Source organism: Centroberyx affinis, unplaced genomic scaffold (assembly GCF_046629955.1).
Source record: "Centroberyx affinis isolate AG114_WGS23_722 - 3 ecotype Tasmania unplaced genomic scaffold, CSIRO-AGI_Caff_v1 ptg000284l_1, whole genome shotgun sequence".
Lineage (NCBI taxonomy): Eukaryota > Metazoa > Chordata > Actinopteri > Beryciformes > Berycidae > Centroberyx > Centroberyx affinis.
The window spans coordinates 23511-45974 of record NW_027278963.1 but is presented as its reverse complement, the minus strand read 5'-3'; the positions used below and the strand labels follow the sequence as shown (position 1 = coordinate 45974).

Genomic DNA, 22464 nt, shown 5'->3' with positions numbered 1-22464 from the left:
TGAGAGACTGAACTAAGTGGTTAATCAAGCCCAAAACCAAACTCTGTCTGAGGGGCCAGAGGAGAGACCTCTGCTTGCGGACAAGGCCAAGGCTGTATGTGTGTGTCCATTGTGTATATGTGGGCGCATGTCCATATGCATGCATGTGTGTGTGAGTGTTCTAGACCCAAACCAAGTCCGGAAGCTCCAGACAAAAAGGCTCATGGCTTTGTTACAGGTGAAAGGTGGACCAGCCTTGACGTCAGATACCTCTAGTGACGGAGAAAAATCACTTGTGTGTGAGTGTTTATCTGTCTGTCTGCCTCTCTCTCTCTCTCTCTCTCTTTCACATCTCTCATACAACTCTGGATAGAAGACTTTTAGATGAGTTTTTTCTTTCTGAGTGTCTTGAGTTATTTTGAGAGCGCCAGGCCTTTATTAGAGAGAGGCAATTATATTTTTGGATGGTCCACAGTACTCAGTAGTATGGCTAAAAGTGAGTGAATTTACCAGTATTTTGTAAAGAATGGCACTGAATGTAGGAAATATTAGTCACATCTTCCTGATATCGAGTTGCAGCCCCGTTTGCACAATCCACATCTCAATTGCCTCAGAGCTTAAAAATCCTTCTCTAACTCGTCTGCTTCTCTTTATCTGCATCTCCTCCTTTGTGATTGGTATAGAATTAATAAGGGAAATCAATAAGGGATAATGGCTTTTACCTGGATTCACCTACTTTGTGAAAAGAGTAAGTGTCCCTAATAGTTTTTACATTCAGTGTAAGTTCAAATTTTTTACAATCACCTATTGATAGCCTAAAATACTACTGGTATAGGCAGCTGATGTCAGATGATAATAATACTTTACTCTTCTAGCACTTGTAGTGACATGTCTTAAAGCTGCCTCTGTTTTGTTCTGCATTTTGTAGAACATGAAACTTGAATTTCAAGTTAACATTTCTCTCAAGTGCTATGCTTCACTACTGTGGGTTTTCTCACAACGATACTGATGCTGCTGTAGCTAATGTCAGATATTGTTTGATATTGTTTTGTATTTTTTGAACACATGCACCAGCACCTGTATGTACTTCATGTGAATTTAAAGTCTTTTCTGGTAATTATGCCATATTTATTTACCTGGCTTTAACTAGGGACCAGCCCTTTTTTAAGCATACACACAACACTCCCCAGCTATAGAGATCTGGCCATTATTTGAGACCCAGCTTTTACTGGAAGCTTTACGGTATTCTTTACCATGATTTATGCAAGAGTAAAATCCACCTAAATAAATTCACATGTATTCAATCCATGTAATGTACTTGCCAAATGAAGATGATTGTGAGAAGTCCACTCATGACGTAGAGGCTTCTCTCACTGATCTTGTTATTGTTCTATAGACAGAATGTGCGGAATGCAAGTGTGTGAGTGAACTCAGCAGGAGCTGACACTCAACATTACTTTTATGGATGGAGATTATGACCCTGGGCACTCTGGCAGAAACAGAGAAAAAGGGAGCAGAGCCAAGGCCAATGGATAGACAAGAGGTGGAGAGAAAGACAGAGAGAAAAAGGAGCAAAGGCCATGGTGAAGAATGGTGTTTGATCTCCCCAGGACAGGTCAGGTCTCCCTGGCGGAGTGTCTGATCTGATGCAGGGCCTACGAACGCATGGACACCACCAGCCGCACTGAGCATTCATTATGGCCACACATCAAGGAGAGGAAGGGGGGGTAGCTGCTGTGTGTGTGTGTGTGTGTGTATGTGTGTACATGTGCACAAGAGTGTGTGAGGTTATGCATGTATGCCATGAAAGGCTCGGCCTATTAGTCCATCTGTCTGTGTGGATGTCATTGTGATCTATTTATTTGTCCTGCTGCCATTCTGTCTTTCTGATTTTTTTGGGTCTTAACTGTTCTCATTCATGTTTGAAAAATATGACCCATGTCCAACATCAGTATGAATACACTTCTACCTTGAAACGACCCGCATGTGCAAATGAACAACAACAAATGATACCATATTTGTGAGACAGTAGCCTACATCATGGAAGCTCGTGAAATTGCGGTCAAAGCATTGATTTTAAAATTACACCTCGCAGTCTCTCCATTGACTTCCATTGTAGTTGCTGTCCTCTGTATTTTTCTGAAGTGTGTGGAGTGTGATGTAAAAACCACATGAATTCTGATCTGACCGGTCAGACACAGGTCATATTGCCCAAAATCCAAATCAGAATTAAAAAGATCAGATTCCATGTGTTTAATGGTGTTCACACTGCTCTGAAACAATCTGATCTGTGTCACATGTAGGCAAAAAAAATCTGATTTGGACCACTTCCCCCTGTAGTGTGAACATAGCCTATGTATACATTTATGAACCTTATCTCCCTCTCTTCAAATCTTTGAGCAACACACTCTGGAAGCTCATCTGTGGCTTAACTGTACACTCTTTGTCCAAAAGTTTCCTTGAGAGGCATTTGGTTTTACTCGGGGCCTCTGTTGTACCTTGAAATGCCTGGTCGTCTCTCTTTCCCTTTATTCTAATCGATGCACTCGGTTCAGTGGAACGGTGTCAGCCTGCAGTCGCAAAATAACAGCGTAGGAAATGAAAACGTTCCCCCCTCTTTTAGATGGCAATTGTATGTGGCCGTCTCCTCGTCTGGTTTACCTGTGGGCCTTTGATCATGACAGAGCATGCGATGGTGTTTGATTCCTGGGGTACTTTGACAGTTGGCAGGCTGGCAAAAGGCCCTCCGATGTCTGAAGTTAGATCAGAGGAGATGGGGCCTGAAAAGCAGACGTCCAGCTGGGAGAAGATCAGAAGAGACACAAACTTTCGCGAGAGCCATTGTGAGGTACACAGTGGCGGCTGGCTCCCATAACTTTTCCCTTTGTGTGTTTTTTATATCGCTCTTTTTTTCCCTCTCTTATCTTTCGCTCAGAATGTTGAATGGCTCAGTTAAAGGTCTGTGAGGTTTTATCTGATTTTGACAAAAGACACCTTGTTTTTTCCCTCTTCCGGCTGTCTCTTGAGGTTTGCCATTTCTGAATAGGCTGGTCTGTGTGTGCACATTCAAACTGGTGCTCATCATAATGAAAATATATCACCTTTACAGTGTATACCCAGCATAATGCTATCATGACGTCAGATTTTTACTAAAGACAGCCCTTTCCAACACAAATTTGGCTCTCTTGACAACATAGCCTTCTATAATTGATTTAATGCCATTACAGGCTATGCAGGACAGGGAAAACAGTATTGGCTTGTTTCAATAAGATTAAAGTATCTATTGATAATGTTAAATCCAAGACTGGATGTGTACATTATGGGGTTATTTGAGAATATTATCTGGTGAGCAGAACACTACTGATTACTAGATATGATTATGGTAATCATTGTAATTACCTGCACTGATTAGCTAATACAGGAACACATTTATTTGAATGAAAATAAATGTGGAAGATTTTATGTTTGTGCTTCAGCCGGGTGGTTTGAAGACACGCTCGCCTATTTGGTCAATGTGGTAATAGTTCCCTCTAGTGGTGCAGTGATAGGATGAGCAATTAGGAAATTGGAAAGGGCAGAAATTGCAAAGGGTGAGTGCACTTTGGTCCAATGGTTCCCAACGTCAGGTCCGGGAGCCCTCAGGGGTCCTTGAGGGGGTTTTAGGGGTCCCCAGCAGTCTGTCAATGCTTCACCTCAGCACTTTAGTGCAGGTATATCTAGATAGTCTATCCACAGTCATGTCTGGGCCTGCATTTCATCATGCCCATCTGCCCATTCCTGACTCTTCTCCCCAGTAGTGGAATGATCTTCCCACCTTTTTTCCATTGCAGACTGAAAACCTGTTTCTTCAGTGTGCGTGTGTGTGCGTGTGTGTGTGTGTGTGTGTGTGTGTGTGTGTGTTATAGTCCATCACATGCATGTCTCAAATGACTTTGCAGAGAATGAGCCTAACTAAATCTAACTGATCGACAATCAACCATAGAACAGAATGATATAAGACAAACATCAGGAAAAGTACAAGACACACAAAAGCAATAATTTGAATTCATTTGTATTTATTGTATTGTATTTATTTATTGTATTTATTTTTTGTTATTCAATGGTAGCCAATAGAAAAGGAAAGATACTTTTTTTTTGTTGAAATTATTATTCTTATAATATTACTGTGGACATGTGTTTTCTGACTCACCCAATACTTCTAAAAATGTATTTCATTGTTATTTGTTTTTTCAGGAAGTGAATGTTGAATACATAATTACGGCCCCGCTGAATTATCTGGCTTCTTACCCTGTTTATGCTTGAAAAATGTTCACATATTTTATTTATTTTACACTTTTTTTTCCTTTTTTTTTCCCCGCAAATGGCTCTTGTAAGTCGCTCTGGACAGGAGCGTCTGCTAAATGCCTATGTCGTAATTATAAATTGTAAAATGCATTATGGAGTTTGTGATTAGAAGGAAAGGTCTGTGAAGCAATTAAAGTGACATTAGATGGAAAGAAGAGACGACGCCTAAAACAGTGTGACAGAAGTGTGTCGCTCTTGTCCAAGTTGTGGCTTCAGCTCGCCTAAATAGAATAGGAAGGCATCAACAATCGATCGACGATGCATACACAGTTTGCGCTGTGCTCTGCATTTAGAGGCTGTCTCTCTCGCTCCTTCTCTCTCTCTGCGACTGTTACAACACGTTTGAGGGTCCACTCGTCCTTCAGAGCAATGGCAACATCAGTGAAATTGAACACCGGTGCACAAATGCCCATTGTGGGGCTGGGGACATGGAAGGTGCGTCAATTTTCTTCAAACTGTCAACTAATCTCTTGGAGAAGCTAAGTAAGCTTGCTGGCGTGACGAGCATGGCTGGAGATTGCCAGACAGATGAGTTGCAAACTACATTTGAACTAGCAAATTGATAGGTTATATAGCAACGTAAATTTGCATGTTATCTTAAATCTAACTATAAATGGAGATTTATGTCACCTTGGGCCACAACAAGCACCAACATTAGCACCATGGCTAATGCGCACAAAAAGTTTCCAGAAAGAAGACTGCCGTATGAATAACGTTAAACTGTACTGTACTTTTCAATGCAGTCAGGCTTGCTCCTATAGTAGGCCTATACTATCCTCAAAAGTCACACTCCCCGCAGTCAAGTCATCATTGTGTAACCTAACTCTAATACCGCCCTTGTTGCAGCCCAGGAGCATGTTGTATGTTCATAATCCAAATTACAGGCGATTTTTCTTTATTTGTAGACAGCAGGGGCATCCATAGATAGATAGATAGATGTACTCCAAGAGGAAATTTACCTGGAAACATTAACAGTCATGCAGGATATTGGCATTTGTTTCACAGCTTGTATGGAAAACATTTCAGAGCAGTAATACAGGACATTAACATTTGTTTAACAACCTGAATGTGGAGAAAACACACTGAAGAACATTAATACAAAACATTGAGAGTTCACAGCACACAGACATGTAGACGGCTATACAGAGAATTTATTTTCAAAAGTAGTCCATGATGTAGGGCAGGGTTTCCCAAACCTCTCCTCGAGTACCCCTTGTCCTGCATGTTTTAGATCTCTCCCTGCTCCAACACAGCTGATTCAAATGATGAACTCTTTATCAACCCCTGAAGCTGCTTGTTAACAAGCTGATCATTTAAATCAGCTGTGTTGGAGCAGGGAGAGATCTAAAACATGCAGGACAAGGGGTACTCGAGGAGAGGTTTGGGAAACCCTGATGTAGGGGGTAGGGGTAGTTTGTTGAGTAGAGCACTGTAACCAGTGGTTATGACACTCTGTAAATGAACACAGGAAGTCTACATTAATCCACCATTCCTGTCTGTCAGTCTCCCCCTGGTAAGGTGACAGAGGCGGTGAAAGCAGCCATCTCCGCAGGGTACAGGCACATCGATGGGGCGTTTGTCTACCAGAACGAGACAGAAGTGGGCGAGGGCATCCAGGCCATGATCAAGGACGGAGTGGTCAAGAGGGAGGATCTTTTCGTGGTCAGCAAGGTGAGTTGCTGTCAGTATCTCCAACTTCAAGGAACTGATTGAAGCTATCCTCAACACGCCAGGCCTCAAATACAAGCCTGCCCAACAACCAGGTACAGGAAGGGACTTGTTTACCGAAGTAATGTCACCTTAGCTATTGGGCTAAGCACACATGCCCTCATTAACATTACTACCACAAATAACACCCTGCTTGACATCACAGTTTACCTAGGACTTACATGCCAGGCTCGTGGGCACCTCAGCAGTAGTTGTAGAGAGAGGGCACAATGTCACTCATTCACATTACCTGTCTTATTTTCACAGACAGTCTTGTGGAATCGAACCAGCAACTTCCTGATGACAAGTCCCCTGCTGTAACCTTTGGTCTACTGCCGCCCACATGCAGCTGCCTGCTACATTGATGATTTCCTTGTCTTTTCCGTAGCTGTGGTGCACTTTCCATGCGAAGTCCCTGGTGAGGGGAGCCTGTGAGAAGACTCTCAGTGATCTGAAACTGGACTACCTGGACCTCTACCTTGTGCACTGGCCCATGGGTTTCCAGGTAGGCACACACTTGTGTCCTGTATTGGCCAGAAAAAAAAGGCTTATCTGTATGTCTGAAAACATAGCAAGATCAGGGATTCTGGTGCAGCTGGGCCAGTGACATATTGGATCAATCAGTGTACCTTGTGTACACTGATTTTGTTTTGTAATGGTTTTATATATTGTTTACTTTTGTTTTTTTAGGTGCTTGGGGTGGAGCACCTCTGTAAGAGCTGGGTTCTGTGTGTTTATCATTGCTGGTAGAGTCTGTCGATGTGTCTGCGAGAATGTATGCACAGGATTAGCCCCAATGAGATGCCAGATGCCGTTGAGATTGGACATGCAAAAATGTGTATATTTACTGTTGCTCTATGCCACTCCAAAAATGCATAATCCCCAAGCACCTAAAGAGGACTGTTTCACGTTACACAAAGCTGGTATAGTTAAATTCTCTCAGGTATTTGTGTGTCATATGTTCTTTGTATGTTGTTTTCCTCACCTTTGTTATGTTATCTGTGTGAAATTTCTTTTTCACATGCTATCTGCTCTCATGTTATTTGTGTATGTAGTTTCCAGTTTCGGCCAGCCCTAAGCCTTCATAGTGCCAGTGTCACTGTAATGCAGTGTAAACTTAAAGTCCCACTGAAACGGAAGTTAGAGCGTCTTTAGCTTCTGTACTGTGACGTATTTCCCAGTGAAATGGAATATTTGAGCGGTGTACAGTTATAAGAGGGATTTAAATCAAATCCTTCGCATTTGATTGGACCGCTAAACAGTGGGCGGGGCTTAGAGTTTAGCTCAATACGGAGCTACAGAGAGAAACGGAGCTACAGAGAACTGTTGGCGCCACACACACCCGGTTGAAGAATGATTGATGGGTGGATGTCATGATATTATTGGTTGAATTTGGTTGGTTCATGCTTACGTAAGCACACGGCATATTTTGTTTTACAGGAAGAAAACATGATTGGATTTTGATATAAAAATACAAAGAAATTGATTTTTTGTATTTTTTTTGGCATATATTGTTAAATAGGTGCACAATATGGTCGGGGATGTGATCTAAAAGGGTTAAAAATGCATTTTTCATTTCATCTCGACTTTAAGCACTATTATCCCTGTGTTGTGGTACAGGCTGGCAGTGAGCTCTTTCCTGTGGACAGCACAGGAGAAACGATCACTGACAATACTCACTTTGTGGAGACATGGGAGGTGAGTGAAACAGGAACCTGTGATTCAGACAGGTGAAACTCATTGTGAGGCAAATTTATAGAGCTCAAGAGCCAAAAGATAGATAAGAAGTGTAAATGGAATCACTTCATGTACAGACCTATACTTTATCTAGTTCGCTGTTTGTATGACAGAAATCTCGGTCAGCGATTAGTTGAAATACTTTCCGTAACTACTTGAAGTGTTTGTTGTAGTTTGCTAGTCAAACATGAACTTAAATTCAACCAAGGGTATGGTAAATAAATGGATTTCCATGGCTAATTTTCCTAGGGGATGGAAGAACTGGTGGATGCTGGTTTGGTCAAAGCTATTGGTGTCTCCAACTTCAACAAGGAACAGATTGAAGCCATCCTCAACAAGCCAGGCCTCAAATACAAGCCTGCCAACAACCAGGTACACTAAGGGTCTTGTTTACCCAAGTAATACCCCCTTAGTTATTGTGGTCAGCCAAGATGTAGCCATTTTTAGGTACAATGTGGTCTAATCAAGGCTGTTTACCATTCAGAGCACCGGGAAACAAGAAAACAGCCACAGTCCTCCATTTAAAGCTTTCTAGAATTGCTCTTAAAGGGCAAGAGGCCATAATGCCATTATCTATCCTGTCCTGGTTTCATTGAAAGTGACAGGCCTGAAAGATAAATGCATGTTTGTTCTTAATGGGTCACAGCAGCCCTTAGGCCAGGCCAATTAGCTGTGGTGACCTTTTATTCTTGGCGTTTTCCAGAACCATCTTTCACCAGAAATGTCTTCTGTCTGGTACTGTTTTGTATTAAATGATTACATCATTCTCCTCATAGTAGATGCTAGTGCTTCTTCCCTCTGTCACCACACTGAACACACAACAAAGTTGTTTTAAATAACTGAAAATACTGTAGAATGAATTCAGTTAACCTTTTACAATAATGTTTTACAATAAGGCCGAACAAGTAAGCACCACAGGTTGATGCCTAATACACTACAAAATAGAAAATGTGCTCTTTTGCCTTTGTTATCAACACTTAACTAATAGAACCATTTTTTTTACTGAATTTTCTGTAACCCATATTTATTCTTCCAGGCAGCGATAGATTTGAGGTTGGAGCACAGTTTGGAAAATTGAAAGTTCTTGTTTAAGACACTTTCCCTACATAAATACAGCTGAAGTGTCCTTGAACAAGGCACTAAATTCTCAACTGCAGTGCTTTCTGGTGGAATGCATTTTTAAATAAAAAAAAAATGGAGGTCAACTCCCCAAAACATAATACACAATGGGCCGACTTGATCAATGTACCAAAACACAATACGTTTTAGGCATTGAGCTGACACTCTGTGAGCAGGCAGAGGTTCAGTGTCTTGCTCCAGGGCATTTTGAAAGGATACATGGCTGTTGATGGACACATTTGCTGTAGCAGGGATTTGAACATGTGGCCTTACAATGATGGGACGGTCTCTCAAGCCACTGGGCCACGCTGCCACCCACTGTTGGGATGTTAGGTGCTGTGCAGTGCAGTGAGTTGTGCGTTTGTCCCACTAGGTGGAGTGCCACCCGTATATGACCCAGGAGAAGCTGATCAGCTACTGCCAGTCTCAGGGCATCTCAATGACGGCCTACAGCCCACTGGGCTCCCCCGACAGACCCTGGTCAGTTTGCACCAATCACAGTTACAGCAAAGTACATAGTGCAACAAGGGAATAGGAAAGAACGGTGTGACGTTTCAAATGGGCCACGCCTACAAAGTGCGGTACAAGTGCGAAACCCTATTCAATTTCTATGGGCAAAACAAAAAATCTACATTTTCTGTCATTGCGTTCTAATAATTTTTGTGAAATGTATAAGGTGTTGTTAATTTCCCATAACTTTTTCATGTCTGTTAAACAACTGCATGGTCATAATAATTGAAATATCTGGAAGTCACAAAATGCTAACAAGCTAGCAAACTTCCATGCAATCTTCCTTTCAATAGAGGAGTCATGTTAGCATTTTGACACTTCAAGAAAAAAAACATTTTAATGATCATGCTGTTGTTTGACAACTGTGAAAAGGTAACAGCAAATAATTTACACCATATAGATTTCACATAAATTATTAGAACACAGACAAAGCAACCACAGAAAATGTCAATTTATTGTGTTGCTCATAGACATTGAATAGGGTTTCGCACTTGTACCGCATTTTGTAGGCGTGGCCTTTTTGCCACGTCATCGCCATTCTTATGTACGCCATATATGGGAGTCCTGTAAACGGTGGTGGACGATGTGTTTGAATTACAGGGCTAAACCTGAAGACCCCTCACTCCTGGAGGATCCCAACATTAAGGCCATTGCAGAGAAGCACAAGAAGACATCCGCCCAGGTACAGCACTCCCACATGCTCGACCACAATGAAATGAAACTGAAGAAAGCTTAGCTGAATTGTCCTCTATTAGTCTGGCCTGATTTATATCCATACTAGTTGGCTGAATCTTTTAGGTGGTTAGGGTGACTTGTCGTCGATCTGGCATGATTGCATGATATGAGAGTTTAATCTCCCATACACAGTAGTTAGACCAGCCATTTCCTCAGAGATGTAAGAGAGGAAAGTGAGATAACTGTAGTAACATGAGAATAGGATTTGTTTTTGTTTTTGCACCAAGGGTCAGGACCTCTGATCATTTTCACATGTTACCACCCTGCCTCCCTCCCTCCCTCCCTGTCAGATCCTGATCCGCTTCCAGATCCAGAGGAACGTGATCGTGATTCCCAAGTCTGTCACACCTCAGCGCATTCAGGAGAATTTCCAGGTAATCGGCCGCGTGAGAAATTGTTCAAATACTTTCAGGGTTTAGCCCTCGGTCTGCTTTACACGCATCGCTTTTGGCTCGTGTGCTGGAACTGTTGTTTGCATCCTTGCAGGTGTTTGACTTTGAGCTAACTGAGGAGGAAATGAAGACCATATTGGGGTTCAACAGGAGCTGGAGAGTCTGTCCCATGCAATGGTGAGATTATTTAATGCCATTTGAGTGGATTGATATGTTTGTTGTGCTCCTTTTTTATTTTGAAGCACTTTGTAACACTGTTAAGAGGATGCGGCACTATTATTATAAGAAAAATTTGTAGAAATATTTGTAGAATATTGTAGAAAATAAATATCAGTAAAATGTTAACTTTGATATAAAAAAATGTTGAATCACAGTTTGGCAAATGTAATTTCAGTTCATATGTATGGGCAACATTTTGTGACATGTTTCCATTATTTTTTCTGCTTTTTTTATCTGTATAGGAGCTTGAAGCACAAGGACTATCCTTTCAACGCTGAATTCTGAAATGGAGGAATACAGTTCATCCATAGGATTACAGCAGGTGCTGGAGTGAGCTTGAAATGTCTACTCTCTTATCTTCTAGATCGCTCCCCTTCCCGCTCTTTAGAGCAGTTTACAGAGATAGTCTAGTGATTCCAAAGTATTGGCCTTGTATCTTTTGTTTCTTGTATTGCCTCCATACATTTTTACACACACTCCTACCAGAGTTACTGCTTAGAACAATATGAGATGCCCAATTTGAGATGCTCGGGGTCAGTTGGTACAACATAATGCTATAGTGTCATTTAGTGTCTGGGTTTTGCACCCGCACAAAGGAGTGTTTGTGTGTTTTTCCTCACATGATCATTTCCTGTTCTGTCGGCCTGCAGACTTGAGTCTCGAATGGTCTATCAGCTTGCTTCTGCATAAGTAAGCTATTGCTTCAGCACTGAAGAATTGAAATGCTTTCCCATTGAATCTTGGTGTGAAGTAAATTCTGCTGTTTGAGTTTGCTGTCAGCTGGCCTTTGAAGTTACTGAGGCACCAAAATGTGTGCCATGTACAGTACATTGTTACAGATTAAATATTTTCCAAGGGTGTTTGTCAGTTAGTACTGAGAATGAAACAAGCAACAAAATTATGTATTTTGTTGTATTTGTAGTATCACCATGTTAGAGGAAAGGAAAAACTACCTAAATGGTATTTCAGGAGGTCAGAAATATTTTTTTTATGTAGCACAAATGCATACATCAAGTGATGTATTACTCATATACATAAAACACTCCTCAGATTAGGCTAAACTTATTTCATCTCTGTTTGATTTTCAAACTCTGTAATAGTCTATAGTAACTCTCTATAGTTTGTAACCAGGTTTGTTTTTACCGCTTGGGTGGAGGTATTGGCCTTTTTTTGCTTTGGGTGGTTATAAAGGACAATTTAAAACAAATCCAAGCACTATTATTTCTTTGAAGATGGAGCATCTTCACTCCAAACTTGCCTCAGGATGACAAAGCACTTCTCTCTATTGGTTCTGATTCATATGTGGCCCACTGTCATGTGTGTTAACCCTGTTGTGAAATTGCTGCTTTCAGTTCCTGTGTGAGCTTTGTTGGGTTTTTTTCTGTTTTAGCCGAGAATAAAGGCTTTTTTTTGGTGCAAACAATTTGGTGCAAGTCTATGTAAAAACACCATCATCTGCTTATCTGACTAACCAGTGTTATTGTCAACAGTTTTGAGAAGAGTGAGCATTTGGAAAAATATATAGTGATGTGCAGAAGAAGCATAGTGACAATATACTGTATATGCTGGATTTAGACATGCCCAAATATATTTGAAAATGGCTCAGATCTGATACAAGATCAACTGGTGTTGGGGTATTGAGATCGTAGTTAAATGCCTTAAAAAGAAATAAATAAAGTATTTGTAATTTCAACAAAACATGTGATATTGAGTGACATTGTCTTGTCTTTGGACACATGAAATCAAAATTTCAAAAAATGATCTGTAAAGTTTACCTATACAGCTAGCCCTTTGTTTAATCAGCTGTCTATACCAACATGCTGCAGTTTATCATAGTTACAATATACAAAAGGAAGTTTGACATTGTGTCAACAGCAATGACAGTAGTGGACTTGAAACATAACACCTGTCTCTTTAGCGCCATCTGGTGGTTAATTGCTGTGATGACATCTGTTACCCACCTGAGAGCAGTGTCTCAGTATAACACTTCTCTGTACCTCCTAACAACATTTATTATGTGTTTATATCATTAAACTAATAATAAACGTGTGTAATGTATTGTGTGTTTATTTAATTGACTTCATCTGACCCTTGAAATATGTAGGCCTACTCTTACATTCATTAAAAGCTGTGTAGATTAAATGACAAATATAAGCAAAGATACATCCTAATGTAAGACTTGATTATTTTCATCATTGGCCTTGGCTACGAATGCTATGGTTGCATTATTAAATGATTTGTTGATATATTTATTGATCAACACTGTGGGCATTATAATAAATTACTTGTATGATATATTGAAAATGAATTGGCTTTAGACCTATAACTATCAAATGAAGGACTGAAGTGCTTTAGTCTTTGAATTTGACAGATGTTTGTGTGATGTAACAAAGATTCCTTTGCAGTGATCACATGGTAATGGTAGAATGAAGCAATTAAGTGTCTGAGATTTTGATTTGACACATATACAATATGACAATACTACACTAATCCCATAACTTAAGTGTTTTCATGTAGCTGCCTAGCCAATAGTCTGATTCTAAATTCTAAATGTCATTATGACTTTCTACATGTGTTATACAACAGTTTGTTCTCACCAAACTGTGATTGGGCAAGAGCCTTTCCAATAGTCATGCTATTTGTCACAAGATCATGGTTGCCTCATCACTAAAATTACACCCAACTTCTTATACAATCAAATGTCAGAGTTCAAATTAAACCTCATTTCTGATACTAGTCAAATATTTTTTTTAGGTTGGTGTTATACCACTTTTGCAATAATAATGAAAAACCAAACTAATGCAACATCTTCTTCATTGGTGAGATGGATATGTGTTTCCTCACAAAAGCAAACCTTTGGAGATCTGTTTTATATTTGCACCAGGAAAAAGCAACAGACGCTAACACATTGCAGGCAGTCAAATGAGATAACAAATTGTGATGCACAAGCTGTTAATTGCTTTCTTGTGTTTTGGCACACACTTTTATTTAAAGTTCCATCTGTTTTTAATTGTATCTCTGTGTGTTTTTAGTTGTACCTGTTTACCTCATATATTACCTTTTATTCCTATTTTCTATAATATATATATATATTTTTTTTTTTTCTATCATTCATTGTGGTAGTTTCACATCACTGCTTTTGGGTTTTATGTAAAGCACTTTGTAAACATTGTTTGTTGAAAAGTGATATACAAATAAGGTTATTATTATTATTATTTATTATTATTTTTCTTAAAGTTGACTGTGAATAATATTTAACTCACAATGAGTGAACACTGAGTAAACACAGTTGCTGTAGTAGGAGGTGCATATCAAATGATTTCAGTGGACTGCTGTGTATGCCATCTTTGTGCCACCTAATGCCACCAATGCCTCAAATGTGTTGCATAATTTTGCAGATGCATTGTGTTTTGCTACAGTACATGTCTTTCTCATGCATTTATTATTATTATGCATTTCTCAAGTTATCATGAACTAAACCAAATGTTAATTTTATGTGATTTTTGCTGGCTTTCTGTGACATTTTTGCAATGAAAACATTTCATCAGCGAATAAGACAACGAACCACTGCTTCACTCCTCATAATTACATTTGCATGGGGTGTGCAGCACATCTGTGAACCCTATTTGCAATCTGTGTTGCTCTGTGCATATTTCCAATAAACCATAAAATCACCTTTAACCTCTTTGTGACCCATTTAAATTGTACACATTGTCATTGTGCATTTATTCTCTATAAACTTACATACAACCACTGTAGAAATTAGATATAAAACAGGATGTGTCAATATATAACATATATTTTTACACCATTTTTAATATTCATTACATTTATTATCAGTACATAACGAACAGCAATGTAAGAAAATTAGTCAGGCACTAGTTTGATAAGAAAGTTAGTGGTTTTGGAACAAGAAGGCTTTTCACCCATTGCAGACACAATATGTTGGAATGTTTGTACCATATGAGGCAGTAACATGAATCCATAGATCCAGGATTTCTTCACTTCCAGACCCTCAGAGCATCAAACTGTCTGATGAATCAGTATTCTGCATTCAGTGGGAAATCTTTGTGCTTTGTGCCCCTGTAGTGAACAGAAGAGAATATACTTGAGGTGAGGATAATGTCTAGTAACTGGGTCCATAAGCTACAAAATGGAACGGGAAATGAGTGTGATCTGCTCCCGCCTATTATCCCTTTATGTCTCTATCTTCCTTTTTTCACCGCTAACTTCTTCCTCTTCCAGTCTACTCACCAGTCCATGGGGAAACCTCTCCAGTTCCTGTTGAAGCTCAGGATGGTCTTCATGTCTTCTTCACTCAACTCAAAGTCAAACACCTGAGAGAGAGAGAGAGAGAGAGAGAGAGAGAGAGAGAGAGAGAGAGAGAGAGAGAGACAGAAGGGCTGAGGCAGTCAAGAACCTGAGGTGAGGTGACAATGACAAAATTAAACAAATTAAACCCAATAGCCTTTGGTTGAAATTGATTTATTTCTCCAAGTGTTAAATCCCCTGCTGAGTCAACTTAAGAGACCCTGTTTTTGCCCTACACAACAATACCAAGATCTGAAATTTAGTAACATATGACGAGACTTTTATAAATTATTACCTATTTTATTACCTCCGCTAACAGAGTTGGACGGGGGTTATGTTTTCGCCCCATTCCATCTGTTTGTCTGTTTGATTGTTAGCAGGATAAAGGCATGTAACTTCCAAACAGATGCGATGAACCATGAAACTTAGTGGAAAGGTGGTGAACTGCTGCCTAAAGCTGGGGATACACTAGACAACTATTGCCCCGATTTTAGCCAGGATTCACAGTGTTTCAGGATTTACACAGAGTCTGTCCTGGTCTGCACTAGTCTGCAGATTTTGGGGCAGTCGGCGTGGCCAGTTGGCACAGAAAATTTTGATAAGACACAATAAAACTAAGGAGACTTCACAGATGAGAACTTGGTAGGACACAGTAAAACTAAGGAAACACCAGAGACAAGATTAAAACAAATAAAACAAGATAATAACAAGATACGGGTAAAAACAATAAAACATATCTAAATAAATAAATAAAAGATAAATATAAATAAAAACCGAAAAATGTTCTGATTAAGATGTAAAAGCTAGGCTAAAAAGGTTGCTTTTACTGCAAAATGCATACTTTTAGCCACATTTAAGTCTATCAAAACATGTAGACTTTTTGTACCCAAAGAACTGGAGAAATGCCATCAACAAATGAACCAAACATTAACTCAAACCAGATTCTTTCTGTTTACCCCTTTAACCCATTTCTAAAACAGATTGTTCTTTCCACTTAGAATACATTATACAAATCTAACCAGATCTAACACAGCAAGAACCCAATCAAGCATATTAATGAGCATTTGCTCATAAATATGCTTGTTTGGGTCCAGGGGTGTTGGAACACCCGACTGACTGTTGTTTGAAATTTTAGCTCACATACAGCACACCCTCACCAACAACACACTACATTGGGTCGGCCTATTTGAAATGGCCTATAACCTTTTGAGAGTTACCACAATGATCATGATGAATGTTGTTGAAAATTGTTTTCAATGTATTGCGTGTGAGAGGCAAGGAGAGAAAATGCAAGAAAACAAGAAGCAAGCTTAGCCTGCATGCATATCAAAATGAAGCCGAGAAGAAATAGCATTTAACTTGTTTATATAAAAATAGTACTTGACAAAAAAAAAATAGACAAAACTATTTTGACTGTAAGTAGCCCAATACTTTACAAAGTAGGCATGTTTGCCTGGCTCTGGGTAAAGAATGGTTAGCAGTCAAAGATTCCGAGACCTTAGTAAATTAATCCCTCATCTGGCATAGTCGTTAAGTGTGTGATCCCCAGTTTTTCAGTCGTCATAAAAAAATCTGCAGAAACCAGTCCGTCAGTGTATACGCCCAATCTTTTCATAATCTGTTAGGATTTTAAAAGTATCCCCAGCCTAAGTCCTTATGCATGCACCATCTGAAACTGCTGGTCTAGAAGTGCTGCTCGTTTGAAAATGTGGCACATTTATATATAAGTTAGTGTAAGTTTAATGTACTTTCTTTGCCCAAAAAATATAGAATTTTACACTAGAACTGGTACTCATTTGAAAATGTGGCACATTTAAAAGTTGAAGTTTCATGCACTTTCTTTGCCAAATATACAGTTTAGAAAGAATTAACAAAAGTTTAATTTGGTCAACTATCCTATATCGCTATAATTGCTGGGTACCATCTTTCTAGTTTGTTGCTTGATTACTTTTCCAGAATATTGCATAGAATATTTTGGACAAAAATGGTCAGCTTCCCCATTTGACTAAAGATTGCATTACCTGGAAATTCTCCTTGATCCGATGGGGCGTTGCAGACTTGGGAATGACAATCACATTCCTCTGGACATGGAACCGGATAAGAACCTGGAGGGAAAACATCATTTCGTAAGTGTCTGACCCTTCTGGTGAATTGTTTATGCACTGCTAATCCACAGAGGAGGGACACATTCCACAGGACAAAGCTCGGCCCTCACAAAACTTCATCCATGTGACGGTTTCATAAATAAGCTTGGACTTGTCTCGTGAAACCATCATTCAAAGCGTCTTTCTTGAATTATCTGCATGTGTACACTTTGTGATGGTTGCCATACAATGCTGTACTGTGTTTTTGTCAAACAAAGCATTAAATGCAACCTTCTCCGTGGTGGGTTCTGCTTTTCAGCTTTTGAATTGGAGCACTAAACTATTTCAGACAGAGCACTTTTGTAAACTTTAGGTTTACTGTGACATCAAGTGATACCAGCTGATCCCAACGCACACTCATGAACTGCTGTCTGGTGTTTGTAATGCTTCATTTCTGGTCTGTATATACCTGGTGTATACTTTTCTTAGCTCGATGTGTAGAATTAATTAAAAACCCCTAATCTGCTGGGATTGCGGCTTTAATTCTCACTGAAAATGTATGCATTGAAAGGCATTTTGGAAGAAAGCATCAAATGGCATATGTGCTCATGTTATATATTGTGCTCCCTGTTAATTACAAGAATGAGATCAATGGTAAAGTTCATTATGAGAGTGTTTCCTGACTCATTTAGCCATACTGTGTCACCCATATAGTGAACATTAACATCATCCAGAATAATGTTTAACACCATCTCTCCAAGATGAAGAATGGTAATTGTTATGTTCTCAGATGGGTGGTGCGTGGACATTTTATTTCCCTACCTGTGCTGGAGTCTTCTTGTGCTTATTGGCGATGGCCTTGATCTTGGGGTCCTCAAGCAGAGTTGGTTCGTCAGGTTTAGCCCTTTTGGAAATAAGATAAGTCAGGAATCGAATAGAATAGATACCCCAAAACACAGCCCCTGTTTATTCCCTATTGCTACTAGTTGTGTATCTCTTTGATGTGTGACGCTGTCTCTCACCAGGGTCTGTTGGGCGAGCCCAGGGGGCTGTAGGCCGTCACTGAGATGTCCTGAGAGTGGCAGTAGCTGATCATCTTCTCCTGGGTCAGATATGGGTGGCACTCAATCTGGATAGGGTTTAATCAATGCATTGTTGTTACATATCCTGATCCACACATGATTAAGTTGCTTCTTGCCCTGTTTCACAGTAATGTCAACGCTGTGTGAGGGCAGTCTTCTTGTGTACCTGGTTGGTGGCAGGCTTGTATTTGAGGCCTGGCTTGTTGAGGATGGCTTCAATCTGCTCCTTGTTGAAGTTGGAGACACCGATGGCCTTGACCAACCCAGCGTCTACAAGCTCTTCCATAGCCTTGACACACATTGCAACACTGGCATTAGTGGTATATGTTGCTATAAAAATGTATTGGTTCCTTGATATTACATTATATGTTATTACAACTGCACTAGTTCTGCAACCAATTAATCTATCCATCTATACTTGCATTCAGACGGCCAGCAAGTCACTCATCACTCGGTTATTAACTTGTAATCAAACATTATGTTAATGGTAGGTTGTTTCATCTTTATCGGTTTTAGGTTTGTACTGCTATTTTGCACTCAGTCGCTTTAATTACCTCCCAAGTGTCCAAGAAGTTGCTGCCATCAGAAATGACCTGATTATCCTCATCTTGAGGAAAAAGGTTGTCTCCAGGCTGCAGCGGGGGAGAAAAAACACAAATGTCAGAGCATGAAGTTAGATAGAATGGTATATTGTTGTTTCTGATAACAAGACTTTAGGAAACCCTGTATGTTTGCAATGTAAACATTTTTGCTTGACTGTCCCAGTAGAGATGGAGATCATAGAGGAAATGTTCAGTATAGAAGTGAGCCAGAAGGGCCACAAGATGTCACTGTTGCACAATACTCAATACTCACAATACTATATAGTTTTCTCCAACAGATTGAATAGACACTTTTCTCTGGCCAGGACAGTATATAAGGGTATGCCAACCTGGAATCCCATAGGGAAGTGGACCAGGTAGAGGTCCAGGTAGTCCAGCTTCAGATCACTGAGAGTCTTCTCACAGGCTCCCCTCACCAGAGACCGAAGGTGGAAGGTGCACCACAACTATGAAGAACAAACAGGGATTTTAACAATGTCAGGATAATGTAGGCGTAATCTAGGTGAGTATAGATCTAATCAGTATTGTAGAGTGGAGTATAGTTCTGGACGGATTAATTTACTATTGATTCTTCCAGAGGTGTCATTGGCCTTATTCAGTGAAACATTATTGTGCTATGGTATAACCACAATGACATACTATATTATATAATGATAAATATGATATAATGATATGACATCTCCTATCATAACCAAGCCAGTTCTGTACATAGGTGCTCGCCCAAAATAGTACAAAGGATGCTTATATCAGCTTGTGTGTGCTGATTAATTTTTATCTAGAAACATATTGAGGGAGCAAAATGTGAATGTGAAATGAGAAAAGAACCTGACTAACAATGGTTTACTTTGCAGTCTTGGCCCACAACATTTCCTCTCACAGGTTACATTGTGTGCTTCCAGAAATTGTGTTATATAACCATGTGACCCCCCCTTCTCACTGAGAGAGCAGCAGGCCAGGAACAAGAACAAATGGAGAAAGTACTGATTCGAAGAATTCTGTCGTTGGGCTGCTGCTGCATGTCTGAGGCTTTAGGAGAACACACACACACACACACAGCATAATGTGAGAGTGTTAGGGAATCTTCTGGAAAGCACAGAATAGTATTGGCATATCATCATATGCAGGAAGAAAATGACATGCTCTTATCACGCTTGCTAATTAGCTAAGCTTCCAGATCATCTGACAGTTCTTGTGATTGTTAAGTCAGTCTTTTCCCCTGTGGTGAAACCCATGGCAACCTCCACTCACTTTGGCCACATACCTTACTGACGATGAAGAGTTCCTCCCTCTTCACCACCCCTTGGTCAATCATGGCATGAATCCCAGCCCCGACTTCCTCCTCATTCTCGTACACATAGGCACCATCAATGTGCCTGTAGCCGGCGGCAATAGCCACCTTAACGGCCTCTGCAACCTGTCCTGGATCTGCCTAGGAGGAGGGAGGGGATTCAAAGCAAGGAAGTTACACAGATAAGTATCACCGCAATCACATGTAAACAGTGGCTGTGATTAATGTCTGTTCTGGCTTTGTATAAGTGAATGACCACTTTCAGTAACTTTAAGTAAAACAAATATGTTCAAGCAGAGGTTGCTGTACAATAATCTCTGTCACAGTTTTTACTATTCCCTTAAAGAGCTTCAGGCCATGTTGGGGTCAAACAGTTAAATAAACCGGTTTGTTGTGCAATCACTTTAAAAGCCTCGCTGTTAAGAGCATAGCTGTTACCTCTGAACCTAGTTCATACATTCAGCCTATTGGTGATGACTTAATAACATGTTATGCATGACAAACAATACAGATAATACAACACAGAACCACAGAAATGTAAGACTTGTTGAAAGAAGATGAATAGAGGTTAACAATAAAACATCTAACCTTACCCTCCATGTTCCTAGACCCACAGCGGGCATCTTTGCTCCAGTGTTGAGTGTAATTGTGGGTGTCATGATGCTGATCTGTCAGTGTGTTAATGTTCTGTTCAAGAAGCCTCTGTATGCATTCAGAGAGGAAGGCTCTCATAAGCTCATGGCTTTAAAGGAGACCGAGCAGAGGGAAAGAGGCGGAGGTTGTAACACGGGGCGGGAAGAGCATCTGTGTTTGATTAGTCATGTCTGCCTCTCCCACCCCAGGCTCCAGAGCAGCAGCAGTGAGAGGGGTCAGAGAGAGGGGAGGGGCTATAGAGGAATGAATCAGCATAGTCTGTGGAATTGTACTGTACTGTAAAGGGTGTTGTTTTTGACATAAGTAAACAAATCCTTTTGATATTTTGAAGAACTCACTCAAGGTTTAAAAAAGCAAAGATATTAGGTTGCAGGAGCCTGCTTTCTTGTATGTATGAGGAAATTCATTTCTTGATTTGTTGTGGGTTATGGTGTTGATGCGGGCAAAATATATTATTACATTACAACAATGTTCTGTTTTTTGTCTGGTGGTGTTTTTTGTTCTGCTTTTGACAAATTATATGACAGCATTCTTGTTAAAGGACAGGCCTCACTGCATACAGCTCATGGCCATGAGCTTGGTGCAATTCAAGATTAAATATGTAGGAGATATTTGATCCCTCACATCACTTGTAATTTGAATAAATAATTAGATTTTGCTTGGTCAATAAGTTGTCTCTCTTTGGAGCTTACAACCACTACAGCAGTGAGGTCCCCGCCTTCTGTCGCATGACAAAGCAAAGTGGCAATAGTTGTTCTTGGTAATTGCTGACGTCAGTGTGACACTGCAAAAAGTAATAGATGGGTACAGTATTATGAGCTTGCAATAACGCCTCATATAGATAGATAGATAGATAGATAGATAGATAGATAGCAATTGATGTGACCTCTGTTGTTGTTGATGTCTAACATAGCCAACTATTATTCTGGGATTCTGGAGAGGATAGTGGTCTGCCACTCTTGATTTTGCCCTTTCCTGTACTTGTGAGAAAAGTGCCAACAGCAGCCTGAAACCTTCGCAGGGCCATGGGTTTCTGTCTGGGAACCATTATGTGGGTTTTGGATTTTCGATCCCAACGTTTCACACTGCCCAGTGGTTCGATGCTGACAAAAGAAGAAAGTAGGTTCACAGCTTTGTTGTCATACCATCTTACAATGATGGTGTTGTCCTGGTTTACTCTGAAATCCAGAGACCCTCTTCCCTTTGTCTTCAGATCTTTGTCATCCATCATGTTGCAGTCTTTTACCCTGTTCATTCTGACTGTGCCTATGTAGTAGATTCCTCTTTCTTTCAAGTGTTGCACCAGTGGAACTGATGTAAAGTAGTTGTCTGCAAAAACCTTGTGATTTTTTCCCGCTGGAAGGGTTGAGGTCATTTTCAGGACGACGTCTCCAGTGGCACCAACATCAGATTTTGCTTGGTCTGGATTTTCTGCCCCTTGGCAAACATCAAAGTCATAAAGAAAGCCACTTTCTCCAGCACGTCCCCACAGCTTGAACCCCCACTTGTGAGGTTTTGCTGGCATGTAGACACGTAGATGCGATTTGCCCTTGAAAGGCACCATGATTTCGTCAACAGCGTGACACTCTTCAGGAGGTATGCAAAGACATTGGTTGCGTAGTTTTTGTAACCATGGCCTGAGTTTTACACATTGAGGTTGTCCTGAAAGTGAATCAGTGTCAGCAATTTCAGAAATCGATC

The 22464-nt window shown here is 40.2% G+C and overlaps 2 protein-coding genes across 6 annotated transcripts; one reads left to right on the top strand and one right to left on the bottom strand.

The window, feature by feature from the left end:
• The first annotated feature begins 616 nt into the window (after positions 1-616).
• On the top strand, positions 617-12785 carry akr1b1.2 (aldo-keto reductase family 1, member B1 (aldose reductase), tandem duplicate 2). Of its 3 annotated transcripts, none has more exons than XM_071514214.1 (10): positions 617-727; positions 5827-5994; positions 6419-6535; positions 7651-7728; positions 8017-8139; positions 9260-9366; positions 9997-10078; positions 10422-10505; positions 10618-10700; positions 10985-12785. In XM_071514214.1, the coding sequence occupies exons 2-10, from the start codon at positions 5944-5946 to the stop codon at positions 11025-11027; spliced, it is 768 nt and encodes a 255-aa protein (XP_071370315.1). In that variant the 5' UTR covers positions 617-727; positions 5827-5943; the 3' UTR covers positions 11028-12785. The 3 variants fall into 3 exon arrangements, with proteins under 3 accessions (XP_071370315.1, XP_071370307.1, XP_071370299.1); XM_071514206.1 differs by lacking the exon at positions 617-727 and adding an exon at positions 4631-4758 and having other exon boundaries at positions 10988-12785; XM_071514198.1 differs by lacking the exon at positions 617-727 and adding an exon at positions 4631-4758.
• Positions 12786-14020: 1235 nt separating this feature from the next.
• On the bottom strand, positions 14021-22309 carry LOC139640012 (aldo-keto reductase family 1 member B1-like). 3 transcript variants are annotated; one of them, XM_071514190.1, is made up of 11 exons: positions 22289-22309; positions 20703-20744; positions 20083-20250; positions 19151-19267; positions 18774-18851; positions 18386-18508; positions 18160-18266; positions 17960-18041; positions 17075-17158; positions 14997-15079; positions 14021-14825 (listed from the first exon to the last, which is right to left on the bottom strand). In XM_071514190.1, exons 2-11 carry the CDS (start codon positions 20730-20732, stop codon positions 14783-14785), a joined length of 915 nt encoding a protein of 304 aa, XP_071370291.1. In that variant the 5' UTR covers positions 20733-20744; positions 22289-22309; the 3' UTR covers positions 14021-14782. The 3 variants fall into 3 exon arrangements, with proteins under 3 accessions (XP_071370291.1, XP_071370283.1, XP_071370276.1); XM_071514182.1 differs by lacking the exon at positions 22289-22309 and having other exon boundaries at positions 20083-20226; positions 20691-20863; XM_071514175.1 differs by lacking the exon at positions 22289-22309 and having other exon boundaries at positions 20703-20863.
• Between the last annotated feature and the right edge of the window lie 155 nt (positions 22310-22464).